We start from the raw sequence: 17134 nt of genomic DNA on the forward strand, positions 1-17134 counted from the left end.
AAAGAAAATTGTTTTCATCATTAACTCAATCCCCCCTAAGCAGTTTGACTGATATTTCATGCACAGGGAAAGTTGTGTAGATTTAACTACCCTTAAATGTCTAATAATCATCAGAATGCTCAAAGATTAAAAAATTGTGTATTTTTTCAGGACTTTCAGCAAACACCCAGCTAAATCTTGGGAACACTACTTTAAGCACGTAAGTAGACAAGTTGATGTTACCTTGGTTACCCACTGACAGCTGTTTATTAGCACTAGATGTTGTAAAATACCAGTAACTTAGGGAGTAAATCCAAGCTTTACTGTACACTGCATTTCCCTAACCCTAACCTTTTACCTGTGATATTTACAATATCTTACCTGCCTGTCATGAACATTTGATATACAACAACAGTTATAGAATTGATTCATTCACAGCTTTGAGTAGATTTCATGGAGTGACTAAATGAAAATTTCACAGAAGTCATAACAATAAACATTTGTCTTTAATTCAATACTTTAATTACAAATTTAATTTCACTGGTAAAAGAAGGAATAATTTCAACAGATATCATTTAGAAAATATTTTAATGCCTGTACAGACAAGTGAAAGTAATCATAACATAAGGAAGAAGTGCAAACATTACAATAGCTTCTAATGATTTTAATTATTGACTACATCAATACAATTAAAAAAAAAGAAATAGAAATATACACTGTTGATTGCAAGTTGAATAATCATAATTAATGAGTGATGAGTAAAAAAGAATGCAGCAGTAATTCATATACTATAGTAATTCAGCACAGCTTGGCAAGATCTAAAGCAAGAAAAATATAGCATTGCAGTTATTAGAATATAAATCCTCATGAATTGTATTTAAATACATATTGTTATATCTGTATCCATTTATTATATATCTGTATCCATAAACTTGTTCTTATTACGAGTTTCATCTCATTGGCATTGATGGCTAAAATTCTAACCTTTTAACTTTAAATGACTTTCAGGGCACCCAGTGCGGTCGCTAATTCAGCCAATCAACTTCAGATACAGCAACAGCTGCTGAACCTGGTTAACTCCCCTTACGGAGACTCGCCTCTTTTCATGAATCTGAAACAGGTAAGACCATGTACCTAATTTCATCATTATTGACTTTATTTTTTTGTTCTAAAAGCCTTTTTTGTAATTAAACAAAGACTATTGATTAATTTGTTTGCATTGTCTTCACATACTAGAGAAATAGATTGGAAATTTGAATCATTTGATTTTATGTGATTCCAATATCAAAATTTCAGAGTGAAGTTAAGCGAGAGGAACTCCTGAAACCTACAAATCCAGCGGCCCAGAAAGCAGCGCTTAGCAACCAGTTCAAGGTCAGCCCACGACCTACAGCCCGAGTCAAACCCAAGTCTCTTCACAGTGTCTTGAACGGGTCAAAGGTAGGTCAACGTGGTAAAGTAAATATTGTAGGATTCAGAATGTTACGATAGTATAGGTCTTGGGTATGGATATGAAGGTTTATCCCCTTATTGTGAAAGAAAACTTTTGATTTCATGTGAAGACTATGTGGTTGTTATTTTTTTTATCTGACCTTTGATGATATGCTTCTTTTTTATATTTTAATTGACCTTCACAGTCTAAATTGAAAAAAATATTGAAAAAAATTGCTATGATAAATATGTATACAGATTTAAAACTAGAATTGCTTCTTTCAATTCCAAATACTTCCAATATTCATCACAGTATCTGAACTAGAATTGGTTGTGTTTCAGTCCCAATATTCATCACAGTATCTGAACTAGAATTGGTTGTGTTTCAGTCCCAATATTCATCACAGTATCTGAACTAGAATTGGTTGTGTTTCAGTCCCAGATGTTTGAAGGCCTGGAGGATGAAGGATTCAGCTTTGGTAATGAGACATTCCAACCCAAAAAGAGCATTAAGAAGTTGGTGATAAAGAAAGGTGGCTCCGACTCATCTTCCCCAGGTAGCCGGTCTTCCTCAGTGATGGGAGAACCCACTCAACAGTTGTCTGTACTGGAAACTGATGGCCCTGATATCTCCAATACCAGTCTGTAAGTTGTCCGATATCTCCAATACCCGTCTGTAAGTTGTCCGATATCTCCAATACCAGTCTGTAAGTTATCTGATATCAGTCTGTAAGTTGTCCGATATCTCCAATACCAGTCTGTAAGTCGTCCGATATCTCCAATACCAGTCTGTAAGTTGTCCGATATCTCCAATACCAGTCTGTAAGTTGTCCGATATCTCCAATACCAGTCTGTAAGTTGTCAGATATCTCCAATACCAGTCTGTAAGTCATCCGATATCTCCAATACCAGTCTGTAAGTCGTCCGATATCCTCAATACCAGTCTGTAAGTTGTCCGATATCTCCAATACCAGTCTGTAAGTTGTCCGATATCTCCAATACCAGTCTGTAAGTTGTCCGATATCTCCAATACCAGTCTGTAAGTTGTCCGATATCTCCAATACCAGTCTGTAAGTTGTCAGATATCTCCAATACCACTCTGTAAGTTGTCCGATATCTCCAATACCAGTCTGTAAGTTGTCCGATATCAGTCTGTAAGTCGTCCGATATCTCCAATACCAGTCTGTAAGTTGCCCGATATCTCTGATACCAGTCTGTAAGTTGTCCGATATATCCAATACCAGTCTGTAAGTTGTCAGATATCTCCAATACCAGTCTGTAAGTTGTCCGATATCTCCAATACCAGTCTGTAAGTTGTTCGATATCTCAAATACCCGTCTGTAAGTTGCCCGATATCTCCAATACCAGTCTGTAAGTTGTCAGATATCTCCAATACCAGTCTGTAAGTTGTCAGATATCTCCAGTACCAGTCTGTTAATTATCTATGATTAATAAGTTCATACACTCAGTCCATGTAAATCACTTCTGAAGTGGCCAACATTGTCACATTACATATGAGAGAATCTTAGAATGAACTATTTGATGAGTTATCAGTCGAGTAGAAGATAACTCCTCTCCACATTCACACTAGAATTAAACCTCGAAAACCATTTTGAAAAAGATATCTACAATATAGCTACTCTCTGATACAAATTTCTCTGGATTAGCCATATCTGACTTGATCAGCCATATCTGAATCTGATTGGAGGGATGAATTATTAACTTACACAATTAGAGATATAATTTATTGGTAAATACACAGCAGGTAATATGTCTAAGTGGAATTTATGGTTGACTAAGAAGTACCTGTTATTACAGGAACATGCCTGCCGAGCCAGTGGTACAGATTCCCCAGATAACAACACCAGTACAGAAACCTAGTAACCAGAGTATGGACGACACCATGGCCATGCTGAACGTACCTAAGGTCCCCAACCGTATCACATCGCGATCGCCTGATGAGACCGACCTAGACATGTCACAGACAGAAGACAGTATGGAGCGGAGGCCGGTACGTATTGTTCTGTAGATCAGTGGAGTATATGTGTAAAGTGTTAACAAGCCACTTTACTTTCATACTTGTCACAAATGTTATAGATTGATATGGTTTGATATAGGTCAGGTTTGTTTGAGTGGTTCATTTTAAAACAAATTGACTTTAGGGATGAAATTTTGCCACAGATAGAAAATTCCCTATTTATTTCAAGTTCTCAAGGCATTTGATTATGGTGTTGTATTTGTTTTTGACAATTTTTGTTAAAATAAACCTGTAAATTAAGAATAAGAGTTTAAGTGTTGTTGTTCATAATATACACCAAACTATCAGAAATTCTATTATTGTATGTATGTGCCTGGCAAATTGTAGAAATTCTATAAAACATTGTATGTATGTGCCTGGCAAATTGTAGAAATTCTATAAAACATTGTATGTATGTGCCTGGTAAATTGTAGAAATTCTATTAAACATTGTATGTATGTGCTTGGTGAATTGTAGAAATTCTATAAAACATTGTATGTATGTGCCTGGCAAATTGTAGAAATTCTATAAAATATTGTATGTGCCTGGTGAATTGTAGAAATTCTATAAAATATTGTATGTGTCTGGTGAATTGTAGACCACACCACCCCCACCTCATGCTGCTGACATTACACTGACGAGGCCCGGCTACTACACCATTCCCAGTATGGAAGAACTCGGAGACATGGTGGACGAACAGGGAGAATGTTTTGTGGACGGATTCACCATAGGACGCGAGAGATATGGCAGTATTTTCTTCCCAGGAGTCTTCAGTGTTGCTGGTCTCAACTTGGATGAAATCGGTGAGATTTTCCTCTGCATGAAACTCTATTATGATCTGATCTTTGTCTTTGGTAATTAGATGGCTTCTTTTAAAAGTTGTGTTAAACTGCACTTTGATGTAAAGATTGTCACCACGATATAAATAAATTACTTAGTTTGGTTTGCAAGAAGACAGGAACTAAGTATCTGATAGATTTTATAGTTCATGCATGTCGATATTAATATGATGACATTTCCAGATAGTAAGATACTTCAACTCTGTTTTGATAGATATTTCATTGTCATTTCATGAAAATGATCAGTATATTAAAAAAAAAAGAACATTTAAGGAATTTCAATGTTAGCCGTGATGTATTATCTATGTTGACAGTACACATCCGGAGAAAGGAAGTAGTCGTTTATCCTGACGATGACAACAAACCTTCAGTGGGTGACGGTCTAAACAGGAAGGCCGAGATCACACTGGACTGTGTCTGGCCGATCGACAAGAGTGATCGCACACCTATCAAGGTAGGCAGAGATACTCTTTTGTAGAAAATCATTTCAAGTTGTTAAATGAACGGCTACTAGGAATATTGTTAACACACACTTAACCATAAAAACTTGCAGAATCAGTGTTAACATATACTTAACCATGAAAACTTCCAGAATCATTGTTAACACATACTTAACCATGAAAACTTCCAGAATCATTGTTAACACATACTTAACCATGAAAACTTCCAGAATCATTGTTAACATATACTTAACCATGAAAACTTCCAGAATCATTGTTAACACATACTTAACCATGAAAACTTCCAGAATCAGTGTTAACACATACTTAACCATGAAAACTTCCAGAATCATTAACACATACTTAACCATGAAAACTTCCAGAATCAGTGTTAACACATACTTAACCATGAAAACTTCCAGAATCATTAACATATACTTAACCATGAAAACTTCCAGAATCATTGTTAACACATACTTAACCATGAAAACTTCCAGAATCATTGTTAACACATACTTAACCATGAAAACTTCCAGAATCAGTGTTAACATATACTTAACCATGAAAACTTCCAGAATCAGTGTTAACACATACTTAACCATGAAAACTTCCAGAATCAGTGTTAACACATACTTAACCATGAAAACTTCCAGAATCATTGTTAACACATACTTAACCATGAAAACTTCCAGAATCATTAACACACACTTAACCATGAAAACTTCCAGAATCAGTGTTAACATATACTTAACCATGAAAACTTCCAGAATCAGTGTTAACACATACTTAACCATGAAAACTTCCAGAATCATTGTTAACACATACTTAACCATGAAAACTTCCAGAATCATTAACACATACTTAACCATGAAAACTTCCAGAATCATTGTTAACACATACTTAACCATGAAAACTTCCAGAATCAGTGTTAACACATACTTAACCATAAAAACTTCCAGAATCAGTGTTAACACATACTTAACCATGAAAACTTCCAGAATCAGTGTTAACACATACTTAACCATGAAAACTTCCAGAATCATTAACACATACTTAACCATGAAAACTTCCAGAATCATTAACATATACTTAACCATGAAAACTTCCAGAATCATTAACACATACTTAACCATGAAAACTTCCAGAATCAGTGTTAACACATACTTAACCATAAAAACTTCCAGAATCAGTGTTAACACATACTTAACCATGAAAACTTCCAGAATCATTGTTAACACATACTTAACCATGAAAACTTCCAGAATCAGTGTTAACACATACTTAACCATGAAAACTTCCAGAATCATTAACACATACTTAACCATGAAAACTTCCAGAATCATTAACACATACTTAACCATGAAAACTTCCAGAATCAGTGTTAACATATACTTAACCATAAAAACTTCCAGAATCAGTGTTAACACATACTTAACCATGAAAACTTCCAGAATCAGTGTTAACACATACTTAACCATAAAAACTTCCAGAATCAGTGTTAACACATACTTAACCATGAAAACTTCCAGAATCAGTGTTAACACATACTTAACCATGAAAACTTCCAGAATCAGTGTTAACACATACTTAACCATGAAAACTTCCAGAATCATTAACACACACTTAACCATGAAAACTTCCAGAATCATTAACACATACTTAACCATGAAAACTTCCAGAATCAGTGTTAACATATACTTAACCATGAAAACTTCCAGAATCAGTGTTAACACATACTTAACCATGAAAACTTCCAGAATCATTGTTAACACATACTTAACCATGAAAACTTCCAGAATCATTAACATATACTTAACCATGAAAACTTCCAGAATCATTAACATATACTTAACCATGAAAACTTCCAGAATCATTAACACATACTTAACCATGAAAACTTCCAGAATCATTAACACATACTTAACCATGAAAACTTCCAGAATCATTAACACATACTTAACCATGAAAACTTCCAGAATCAGTGTTAACACATACTTAACCATGAAAACTTCCAGAATCATTAACACATACTTAACCATAAAAACTTCCAGAATCATTAACACATACTTAACCATGAAAACTTCCAGAATCATTAACACATACTTAACCATGAAAACTTCCAGAATCATTAACACATACTTAACCATGAAAACTTCCAGAATCAGTGTTAACACATACTTAACCATGAAAACTTCCAGAATCATTAACACATACTTAACCATAAAAACTTCCAGAATCATTAACACATACTTAACCATGAAAACTTCCAGAATCATTAACACATACTTAACCATGAAAACTTCCAGAATCATTAACACATACTTAACCATGAAAACTTCCAGAATCATTAACACATACTTAACCATGAAAACTTCCAGAATCAGTGTTAACACATACTTAACCATGAAAACTTCCAGAATCATTAACACATACTTAACCATAAAAACTTCCAGAATCAGTGTTAACACATACTTAACCATGAAAACTTCCAGAATCATTGTTAACACATACTTAACCATGAAAACTTCCAGAATCAGTGTTAACACATACTTAACCATGAAAACTTCCAGAATCATTGTTAACACATACTTAACCATGAAAACTTCCAGAATCATTAACACATACTTAACCATGAAAACTTCCAGAATCATTAACACATACTTAACCATGAAAACTTCCAGAATCATTAACACATACTTAACCATGAAAACTTCCAGAATCATTAACACATACTTAACCATGAAAACTTCCAGAATCATTAACACATACTTAACCATGAAAACTTCCAGAATCATTGTTAACACATACTTAACCATAAAAACTTCCAGAATCAGTGTTAACATATACTTAACCATGAAAACTTCCAGAATCAGTGTTAACACATACTTAACCATGAAAACTTCCAGAATCAGTGTTAACACATACTTAACCATGAAAACTTCCAGAATCATTGTTAACACATACTTAACCATGAAAACTTCCAGAATCAGTGTTAACACACACTTAACCATGAAAACTTCCAGAATCAGTGTTAACACATACTTAACCATGAAAACTTCCAGAATCATTGTTAACACATACTTAACCATGAAAACTTCCAGAATCATTAACACATACTTAACCATGAAAACTTCCAGAATCAGTGTTAACACATACTTAACCATGAAAACTTCCAGAATCATTAACACATACTTAACCATGAAAACTTCCAGAATCAGTGTTAACACATACTTAACCATGAAAACTTCCAGAATCATTAACACATACTTAACCATGAAAACTTCCAGAATCATTGTTAACACACACTTAACCATGAAAACTTCCAGAATCATTAACACATACTTAACCATGAAAACTTCCAGAATCAGTGTTAACATATACTTAACCATGAAAACTTCCAGAATCATTGTTAACACATACTTAACCATGAAAACTTCCAGAATCATTGTTAACACATACTTAACCATGAAAACTTCCAGAATCAGTGTTAACACATACTTAACCATGAAAACTTCCAGAATCATTAACATATACTTAACCATGAAAACTTCCAGAATCATTAACACATACTTAACCATGAAAACTTCCAGAATCATTAACACATACTTAACCATGAAAACTTGCAGAATCATTAACACATACTTAACCATGAAAACTTCCAGAATCAGTGTTAACACATACTTAACCATGAAAACTTCCATATAAAACTTCCAGAATCATTAACACATACTTAACCATGAAAACTTCCAGAATCATTAACATATACTTAACCATGAAAACTTCCAGAATCATTAACATATACTTAACCATGAAAACTTCCAGAATCATTAACACATACTTAACCATGAAAACTTCCAGAATCATTAACACATACTTAACCATGAAAACTTCCAGAATCATTGTTAACACATACTTAACCATGAAAACTTCCAGAATCAGTGTTAACACATACTTAACCATGAAAACTTCCAGAATCAGTGTTAACACATACTTAACCATGAAAACTTCCAGAATCATTAACACATACTTAACCATGAAAACTTCCAGAATCAGTGTTAACACATACTTAACCATGAAAACTTCCAGAATCAGTGTTAACACATACTTAACCATGAAAACTTCCAGAATCAGTGTTAACACATACTTAACCATGAAAACTTCCAGAATCATTAACACATACTTAACCATGAAAACTTCCAGAATCAGTGTTAACACATACTTAACCATGAAAACTTCCAGAATCAGTGTTAACACATACTTAACCATGAAAACTTCCAGAATCAGTGTTAACACATACTTAACCATGAAAACTTCCAGAATCATTAACACATACTTAACCATGAAAACTTCCAGAATCAGTGTTAACACATACTTAACCATGAAAACTTCCAGAATCATTAACACATACTTAACCATGAAAACTTCCAGAATCATTAACACATACTTAACCATGAAAACTTCCAGAATCAGTGTTAACACACACTTAACCATGAAAACTTCCAGAATCATTAACACATACTTAACCATAAAAACTTCCAGAATCAGTGTTAACACATACTTAACCATGAAAACTTCCAGAATCATTAACACATACTTAACCATGAAAACTTCCAGAATCATTAACACATACTTAACCATGAAAACTTCCAGAATCATTAACACATACTTAACCATAAAAACTTCCAGAATCAGTGTTAACACATACTTAACCATGAAAACTTCCAGAATCAGTGTTAACACATACTTAACCATGAAAACTTCCAGAATCATTGTTAACACATACTTAACCATGAAAACTTCCAGAATCATTGTTAACACATACTTAACCATAAAAACTTCCAGAATCAGTGTTAACACATACTTAACCATAAAAACTTCCAGAATCAGTGTTAACACATACTTAACCATGAAAACTTCCAGAATCATTAACACACACTTAACCATGAAAACTTCCAGAATCAGTGTTAACATATACTTAACCATGAAAACTTCCAGAATCAGTGTTAACACATACTTAACCATGAAAACTTCCAGAATCAGTGTTAACATATACTTAACCATGAAAACTTCCAGAATCAGTGTTAACACATACTTAACCATGAAAACTTCCAGAATCATTGTTAACACATACTTAACCATGAAAACTTCCAGAATCAGTGTTAACACATACTTAACCATGAAAACTTCCAGAATCAGTGTTAACACATACTTAACCATGAAAACTTCCAGAATCAGTGTTAACACATACTTAACCATGAAAACTTCCAGAATCATTGTTAACACATACTTAACCATGAAAACTTCCAGAATCATTAACACATACTTAACCATGAAAACTTCCAGAATCAGTGTTAACACATACTTAACCATGAAAACTTCCAGAATCATTAACACATACTTAACCATGAAAACTTCCAGAATCAGTGTTAACACATACTTAACCATGAAAACTTCCAGAATCATTAACACATACTTAACCATGAAAACTTCCAGAATCATTGTTAACACACACTTAACCATGAAAACTTCCAGAATCATTAACACATACTTAACCATGAAAACTTCCAGAATCAGTGTTAACATATACTTAACCATGAAAACTTCCAGAATCATTGTTAACACATACTTAACCATGAAAACTTCCAGAATCATTGTTAACACATACTTAACCATAAAAACTTCCAGAATCAGTGTTAACACATACTTAACCATGAAAACTTCCAGAATCATTGTTAACACATACTTAACCATGAAAACTTCCAGAATCATTAACACATACTTAACCATGAAAACTTCCAGAATCATTGTTAACACATACTTAACCATGAAAACTTCCAGAATCATTGTTAACACATACTTAACCATGAAAACTTCCAGAATCATTAACACATACTTAACCATGAAAACTTCCAGAATCAGTGTTAACACATACTTAACCATGAAAACTTCCAGAATCATTGTTAACACATACTTAACCATGAAAACTTCCAGAATCATTGTTAACACACACTTAACCATGAAAACTTCCAGAATCATTAACATATACTTAACCATGAAAACTTCCAGAATCAAACATTTCTTCCAAATTGCATTGATTCATATATGCATGCATGCACACACATTAATTGGCATTTCAACACCATGAGGTTGTCTTTAATATAATAGTATTACAGAAGTACAAACAGAATCTGAAATTTTCGAAATTGATATTAATGATAAGAGTGGCTTTAGAATGTTTAACATTATGACTATTTATTTCAGAGCCCTGAACGTCTGGCTGCTATGAATTATCAGGAAAAAATAGAAGAAATTACTCACAGAATTGGTGGGAGATTTATTGATTACCGTCCAGAGACCGGATCATGGGTGTTTGAGGTAATAAACCAGGATGTCATATAGAGTCATATATTTACTCATTTGTCAAAGACCTGAAGTATCATGTTTGCACATGGGCGGTCAGGTGGACGGTCTGTTGATATAGTGAGTATAGTGTGTACTCAATGGGCGGTCGGATGGAGGGTCTGTTGATATAGTGAGTATAGTGTGTACTCAATGGGCAGTCAGGTGGACGGTCTGTTGATATAGTGAGTATAGTGTGTACTCAATGGGCGGTCGGATGGAGGGTCTGTTGATATAGTGAGTATAGTGTGTACTCAATGGGCAGTCAGGTGGACGGTCTGTTGATATAGTGAGCAAAGCGTGTACTCAATGGGTGGTCAGATGGACGGTCTGTTGATTTAGTGAGTATAGTGTGTACTCAATGGGTGGTCAGGTGGACGGTCTGTTGATTTAGTGAGCATAGTGTGTACTCAATGGGCAGTCAGGTGGACAGTCTGTTGATATAGTGAGCATAGTGTGTACTCAATGGGTGGTCAGGTGGACAGTCTGTTGATATAGTGAGTATAGTGTGTACTCAATGACTTATTAGTATTTATTGACGGATCCAACCATAAAATAACATAAAGCCAGGACAAGTTTGGCATCAATATTACTTACTGCCTCATTATTGCTCATCTTTTTCACATAAAGTATGGTCATTTTATAATTTTGACACCATGAGGCAATATAGGTTTTTTTGGCCTGTCTCCAGGTCACTGTTACTTTTTTTAACAAGGACTGGTTTACATTAGCAATACCCAGTATACTTGTTTTATTAACACTTGTTATACTGCAGTAATATTGTACAGTAGCATTATAAAGAGATTGACAATATAATGAGGCTTGTAGATAACACTAGAGATTGACTCTGGTGAAGTGACAACATGGAAGTGCTGTGAATGTATTTATTTTGGGGTATTACAATTTTTGGGCCTTAACATAGATTTCTACAATGAAAGTTGTAGTGGACAACAATGTATGGAAATGACATTAAGTTACCTGTCCTCATTGTCAGTTATAAGACTACCTGATAATGTACTGACTGGATTGATGGTTTATCTCTTACAGGTGAAACACTTCACTAAATATGGAATGGACGAGAGTGACGAGGAAGATTTGTCAGACTTGGCACAGAAACAACAGGTCAGTACTGGTCAGTAGAAATGTCACTGGACAGTCCAGTCTGTGTTGTGTAGCTGATCCCTGTATCAGACGATGGACCCTCCCACGTGGGACGAGAGGCTTGACTCCAAATGTCTTGTTATCTCAACTGTCCAAATCAATCCTGACTGCTGCAGTGGCATCTTTAAACAAAGCGTAAACCTAAACAAGAATAAATTCTCAGAAAAACATCATTTTAGACATTGGAGCAACATTGATATCATGACAGAACAATCATGCTGGCAAAAAAGTGATAATAATAGTCATTTCAAGTATTATACAGCAAAAGAAACATTGTGGTTCTTTTTCACAAGATTTGTAGGCTACAATACTACAAGAGCCTGAAGATTCCTGTTGTGAATCATGTTTAAATGGTTACTGTTCTGATGTCGAGATGATGAGTACTTGACCTTGGTGTATAGCCCGTCTTTGCCACACTTAAGCTATGCACAGTGCTATTTTCAAATCGAATGTTACGGACAATATACATCAGCAGCGGAATTAGCAAATTGGTTTCAAAGAAGATTATCCTGATACAAACAGGTGTTATGGACATTTTTCATTACCACCAGAGTTAGCAAATTTTTCTCAATGAGAGTTTATCGTGACGCAAACGAGTGTTATGCACATTTTCCATCATTAGCAGAGTTAGCAAATTGTTCTCAAAGAGAATTTATCCTGATACAAAGAAGTGTTATATACATTTTCCATCACAAGCACAGAAAGCAAATTGTTCTCATTGAGAGTTTATCGTGATGCAAATGAGTGTTATGGACATTTTTCATCACAAGCACAGACTGCAAATTTTTCTCAAAGAGAGTTCAGCGTGATACAAACGAGTGTTGAAGATATTTTTATCACCAGAGTTAACAAATGCTTCTCAAAGAGATTTTATCCTGTTAGAAAACTAGATCTGACATCATAGGTGTGTACTGTGTAGTGTTGGGAATCGGTTGAATTTTTGTGATCGATCATCACTTGTGTGTAACCGATCGATGATCGATTAAAATCGATTAATTTCCAAATGTATATTTTGTATTCATGTCTCAATATTTTGTGAAATGCTTTCAACAACAATTTCAGTTTTAGTTTTAGTCATATTTAAGGTATCAGTACTTAACAGACCTAATGCTTCTTGTTTTCATTAAAAACCAAAATGTTTCCATAAAATAGACCCTGTGCGTTTACCGGGAAGAAGGATCGTATACATTGACGTTGCTTCCATAGCTAGTCGCTTATGTTCTCACAAACAAAATCTTAGTCATCGGTACGTTTGCATTCCTCCTAGTATTACAACACTGTACCAGTTATTGCGACGCTTGATTTTGTATGATACAAGCATAACCATTTCCCGCAAGCGACTGTGTTGTAGGCCTAGACATTGTCAAGCTGAACTTGCGGATGTTTATCTGAAATCGCAAATATATTTTCATAAAACCTGAAGTAGGGCACTTCCGACGAAACTCGATTACATATTTCTTACTCGATTAATTGATCAAACGTCTCAAACAAGTGATACTCGACGAACTCGATTAATCGGAACACCACTAGTACTGTGTGATTACATACAATTTTACTGGCTTCATTTGATCTAAATATTGACCCATTTATCTCCACTTTACAGCTATATCTATAACATATAATATTAACAATCCAGTATTTGTTTATAGTAATACATATGTTTAAGAAGAGAAAGCAAGTAAAAATCATACAGAATTATCCTTCAATTATTTCAGAAATTTGAAGGAAAGCTGAAAATATTTGAAAATGATATATTTAAAAATTGAACTTTAGGTCTTAAATAATTATTTGTAATTGATGTAGTCCCACATGTCTTGTTCAGATATATGTAATCTACACATGTTGTAGGTAATTACTTGGGATTAGTAAAAGTTCATCAATTTTTAAGATTCATCTCTTTTGAACCTGATAAATTCAAATTAATTTCCACTTTTTTTTTTTAAATTGACAATTTCAAAGAAAGGGTTAAACCTTAACAAAAATATGAAAAAAGGCCCACAGAAAATATTGTGTTACCAATATCATATCATGACACTAACTTGACATTAAAAACAATATACACGTATAGACATTGATTAAATCTCTTGTTTTTTTTTGTTTTTTTGTTACAGAAATTACAGATGTAATGACACAAAATATTATTTTAGTTGATCATGATACGTTTACAGAAATGTAGAAAATACACAATGTTATGTCTAATATGCATGTTATTTTGTCATATTGAAAATAAAAGTACTAATCACAAACTGTTGTCTTTTAAATACATTTATTTCAACTCAGAATTAGTTATGTTAGAGAAATACATACCGTACTAATGTGTGAAGAATGTATTGGTATAACAGAGTATATCACTACTGTATTGAAATAACTACTGTCTATGATCTTACACATGATTTTAGTATTGGTATAACAGAAACAAGAAGTAAAAACACAGTATACCAGTAGTACTTACACATGATTTTAGTATTGGTATAACAGAAACAAGAAGTAAAAACACAGTATACCATTACTGTACTTACACATGATTTTAGTATTGGTATAACAGAAACAAGAAGTAAAAACACAGTATACCAGTAGTACTTACACATGATTTTAGTATTGGTATAACAGAAACAAGAAGTAAAAACACAGTATACCATTACTGTACTTACACATGATTTTAGTATTGGTATAACAGAAACAAGAAGTAAAAACACAGTATACCATTACTGTACTTACAGATGATTTTAGTATTGGTATAACAGAAACAAGAAGTAAAAACACAGTATACCAGTAGTACTTACACATGATTTTAGTATTGGTATAACAGAAACAAGAAGTAAAAACACAGTATACCATTACTGTACTTACAGATGATTTTAGTATTGGTATAATAGAAACAAAACATAAAAACACAGTATACCATTAGTACTTACAGATGATTTTAGTATTGGTATAACAGAAACAAACCATAAAAACAGAGTATACCAGTAGTACTTACAGATGATTTTAGTATTGGTATAACAGAAACAAGAAGTAAAAACAGTATACCACAACTGTCAATGGAAAGAATGAACATTGCTGTGTCTACCAAACAAGGCTGGCATATACTCCAGAAGTAAATAGGCCTCATGCTATCTTCAATCCAATTATATTTGTTTGTTCCAGCAATTCACAACTTAAGTAATGAAACGGTAAGCACATGGATATCTAGTAAAAGATGATTGATAATGAAACCGTAAACACATGGATATCTAGTAAAGATGATTGATAATGAAACAGTAAACACATGGATATCTAGTAAAGATGATTGATAATGAAACAGTAAACACATGGATATCTAGTAAAGATGATTGATAATGAAACGGTAAACATTGATATCTAGTAAAGATGATTGATAATGAAACAGTAAACACATCGATATCTAGTAAAGATGATTGATAATGAAAAAGTAAACACATGGATATCTAGTAAAGATGATTGATAATGAAAAAGTAAACACATGGATATCTAGTAAAGATGATTGATAATGAAACAGTAAACATTGATATCTAGTAAGGATGATTGATAATGAAACCGTAAACACATCGATATCTAGTAAAGATGATTGATAATGAAACAGTAAACACATGGATATCTAGTAAAGATGATTGATAATGAAACAGTAAACATTGATATCTAGTAAAGATGATTGATAATGAAACAGTAAACATTGATATCTAGTAAGGATGATTGGTAATGAAACCGTAAACACATCGATATCTAGTAAAGATGATTGATAATGAAACAGTAAACACATGGATATCTAGTAAAGATGATTGATAATGAAACAGTAAACATCAATATCTAGTAAAGATGATTGGTAATGAAACCGTAAACACATTGATATGTAGTAAAGATGATTGATAATGAAACAGTAAACACATGGATATCTAGTAAAGATGATTGATAATGAAACCGTAAACACATGGATATCTAGTAAAGATGATTGATAATGAAACAGTTAACATTGATATCTAGTAAAGATGATTGATAATGAAACAGTAAACACATCGATATCTAGTAAAGATGATTGATAATGAAACAGTAAACACATGGATATCTAGTAAAGATGATTGATAATGAAAAAGTAAACACATGGATATCTAGTAAAGATGATTGATAATGAAACAGTAAACATTGATATCTAGTAAGGATGATTGATAATGAAACCGTAAACACATCGATATCTAGTAAAGATGATTGATAATGAAACAGTAAACACATGGATATCTAGTAAAGATGATTGATAATGAAACAGTAAACATTGATATCTAGTAAAGATGATTGATAATGAAACAGTAAACATTGATATATAGTAAGGATGATTGGTAATGAAACCGTAAACACATCGATATCTAGTAAAGATGATTGATAATGAAACAGTAAACACATGGATATCTAGTAAAGATGATTGATAATGAAACAGTAAACATCAATATCTAGTAAAGATGATTGGTAATGAAACCGTAAACACATTGATATGTAGTAAAGATGATTGATAATGAAACAGTAAACACATGGATATCTAGTAAAGATGATTGATAATGAAACCGTAAACACATGGATATCTAGTAAAGATGATTGATAATGAAACAGTTAACATTGATATCTAGTAAAGATGATTGATAATGAAACAGTAAACACATCGATATCTAGTAAATATGATTGATAATGAAACAGTAAACACATCGATATCTAGTAAAGATGATTGATAATGAAAAAGTAAACACATCGATATCTAGTAAAGATGATTGATAATGAAACAGTAAACATTGATATCTAGTAAGGATGATTGATAATGAAACCGTAAACACATCGATATCTAGTAAAGATGATTGATAATGAAA

General features: G+C 33.0%; 1 protein-coding gene across 1 annotated transcript in view; it reads left to right on the forward strand.

The window, feature by feature from the left end:
- The window catches only part of LOC117329979 (nuclear pore complex protein Nup98-Nup96-like), a 57062-nt gene that overhangs the window by 9490 nt on the left and 30438 nt on the right, over window positions 1–17134 (forward strand). Inside the window, exons 14-22 of the mRNA XM_033888211.1 lie at window positions 151–199; window positions 988–1099; window positions 1276–1419; window positions 1847–2055; window positions 3229–3421; window positions 4026–4230; window positions 4581–4720; window positions 10968–11081; window positions 12153–12227. Of these exons, the coding sequence (XP_033744102.1) occupies window positions 151–199; window positions 988–1099; window positions 1276–1419; window positions 1847–2055; window positions 3229–3421; window positions 4026–4230; window positions 4581–4720; window positions 10968–11081; window positions 12153–12227 (1241 nt within the window). The remainder of the gene's footprint in view (window positions 1–150; window positions 200–987; window positions 1100–1275; window positions 1420–1846; window positions 2056–3228; window positions 3422–4025; window positions 4231–4580; window positions 4721–10967; window positions 11082–12152; window positions 12228–17134) is intronic.

The sequence above is a fragment of the Pecten maximus genome, chromosome 6 (assembly GCF_902652985.1).
Source record: "Pecten maximus chromosome 6, xPecMax1.1, whole genome shotgun sequence".
NCBI lineage: Eukaryota > Metazoa > Mollusca > Bivalvia > Pectinida > Pectinidae > Pecten > Pecten maximus.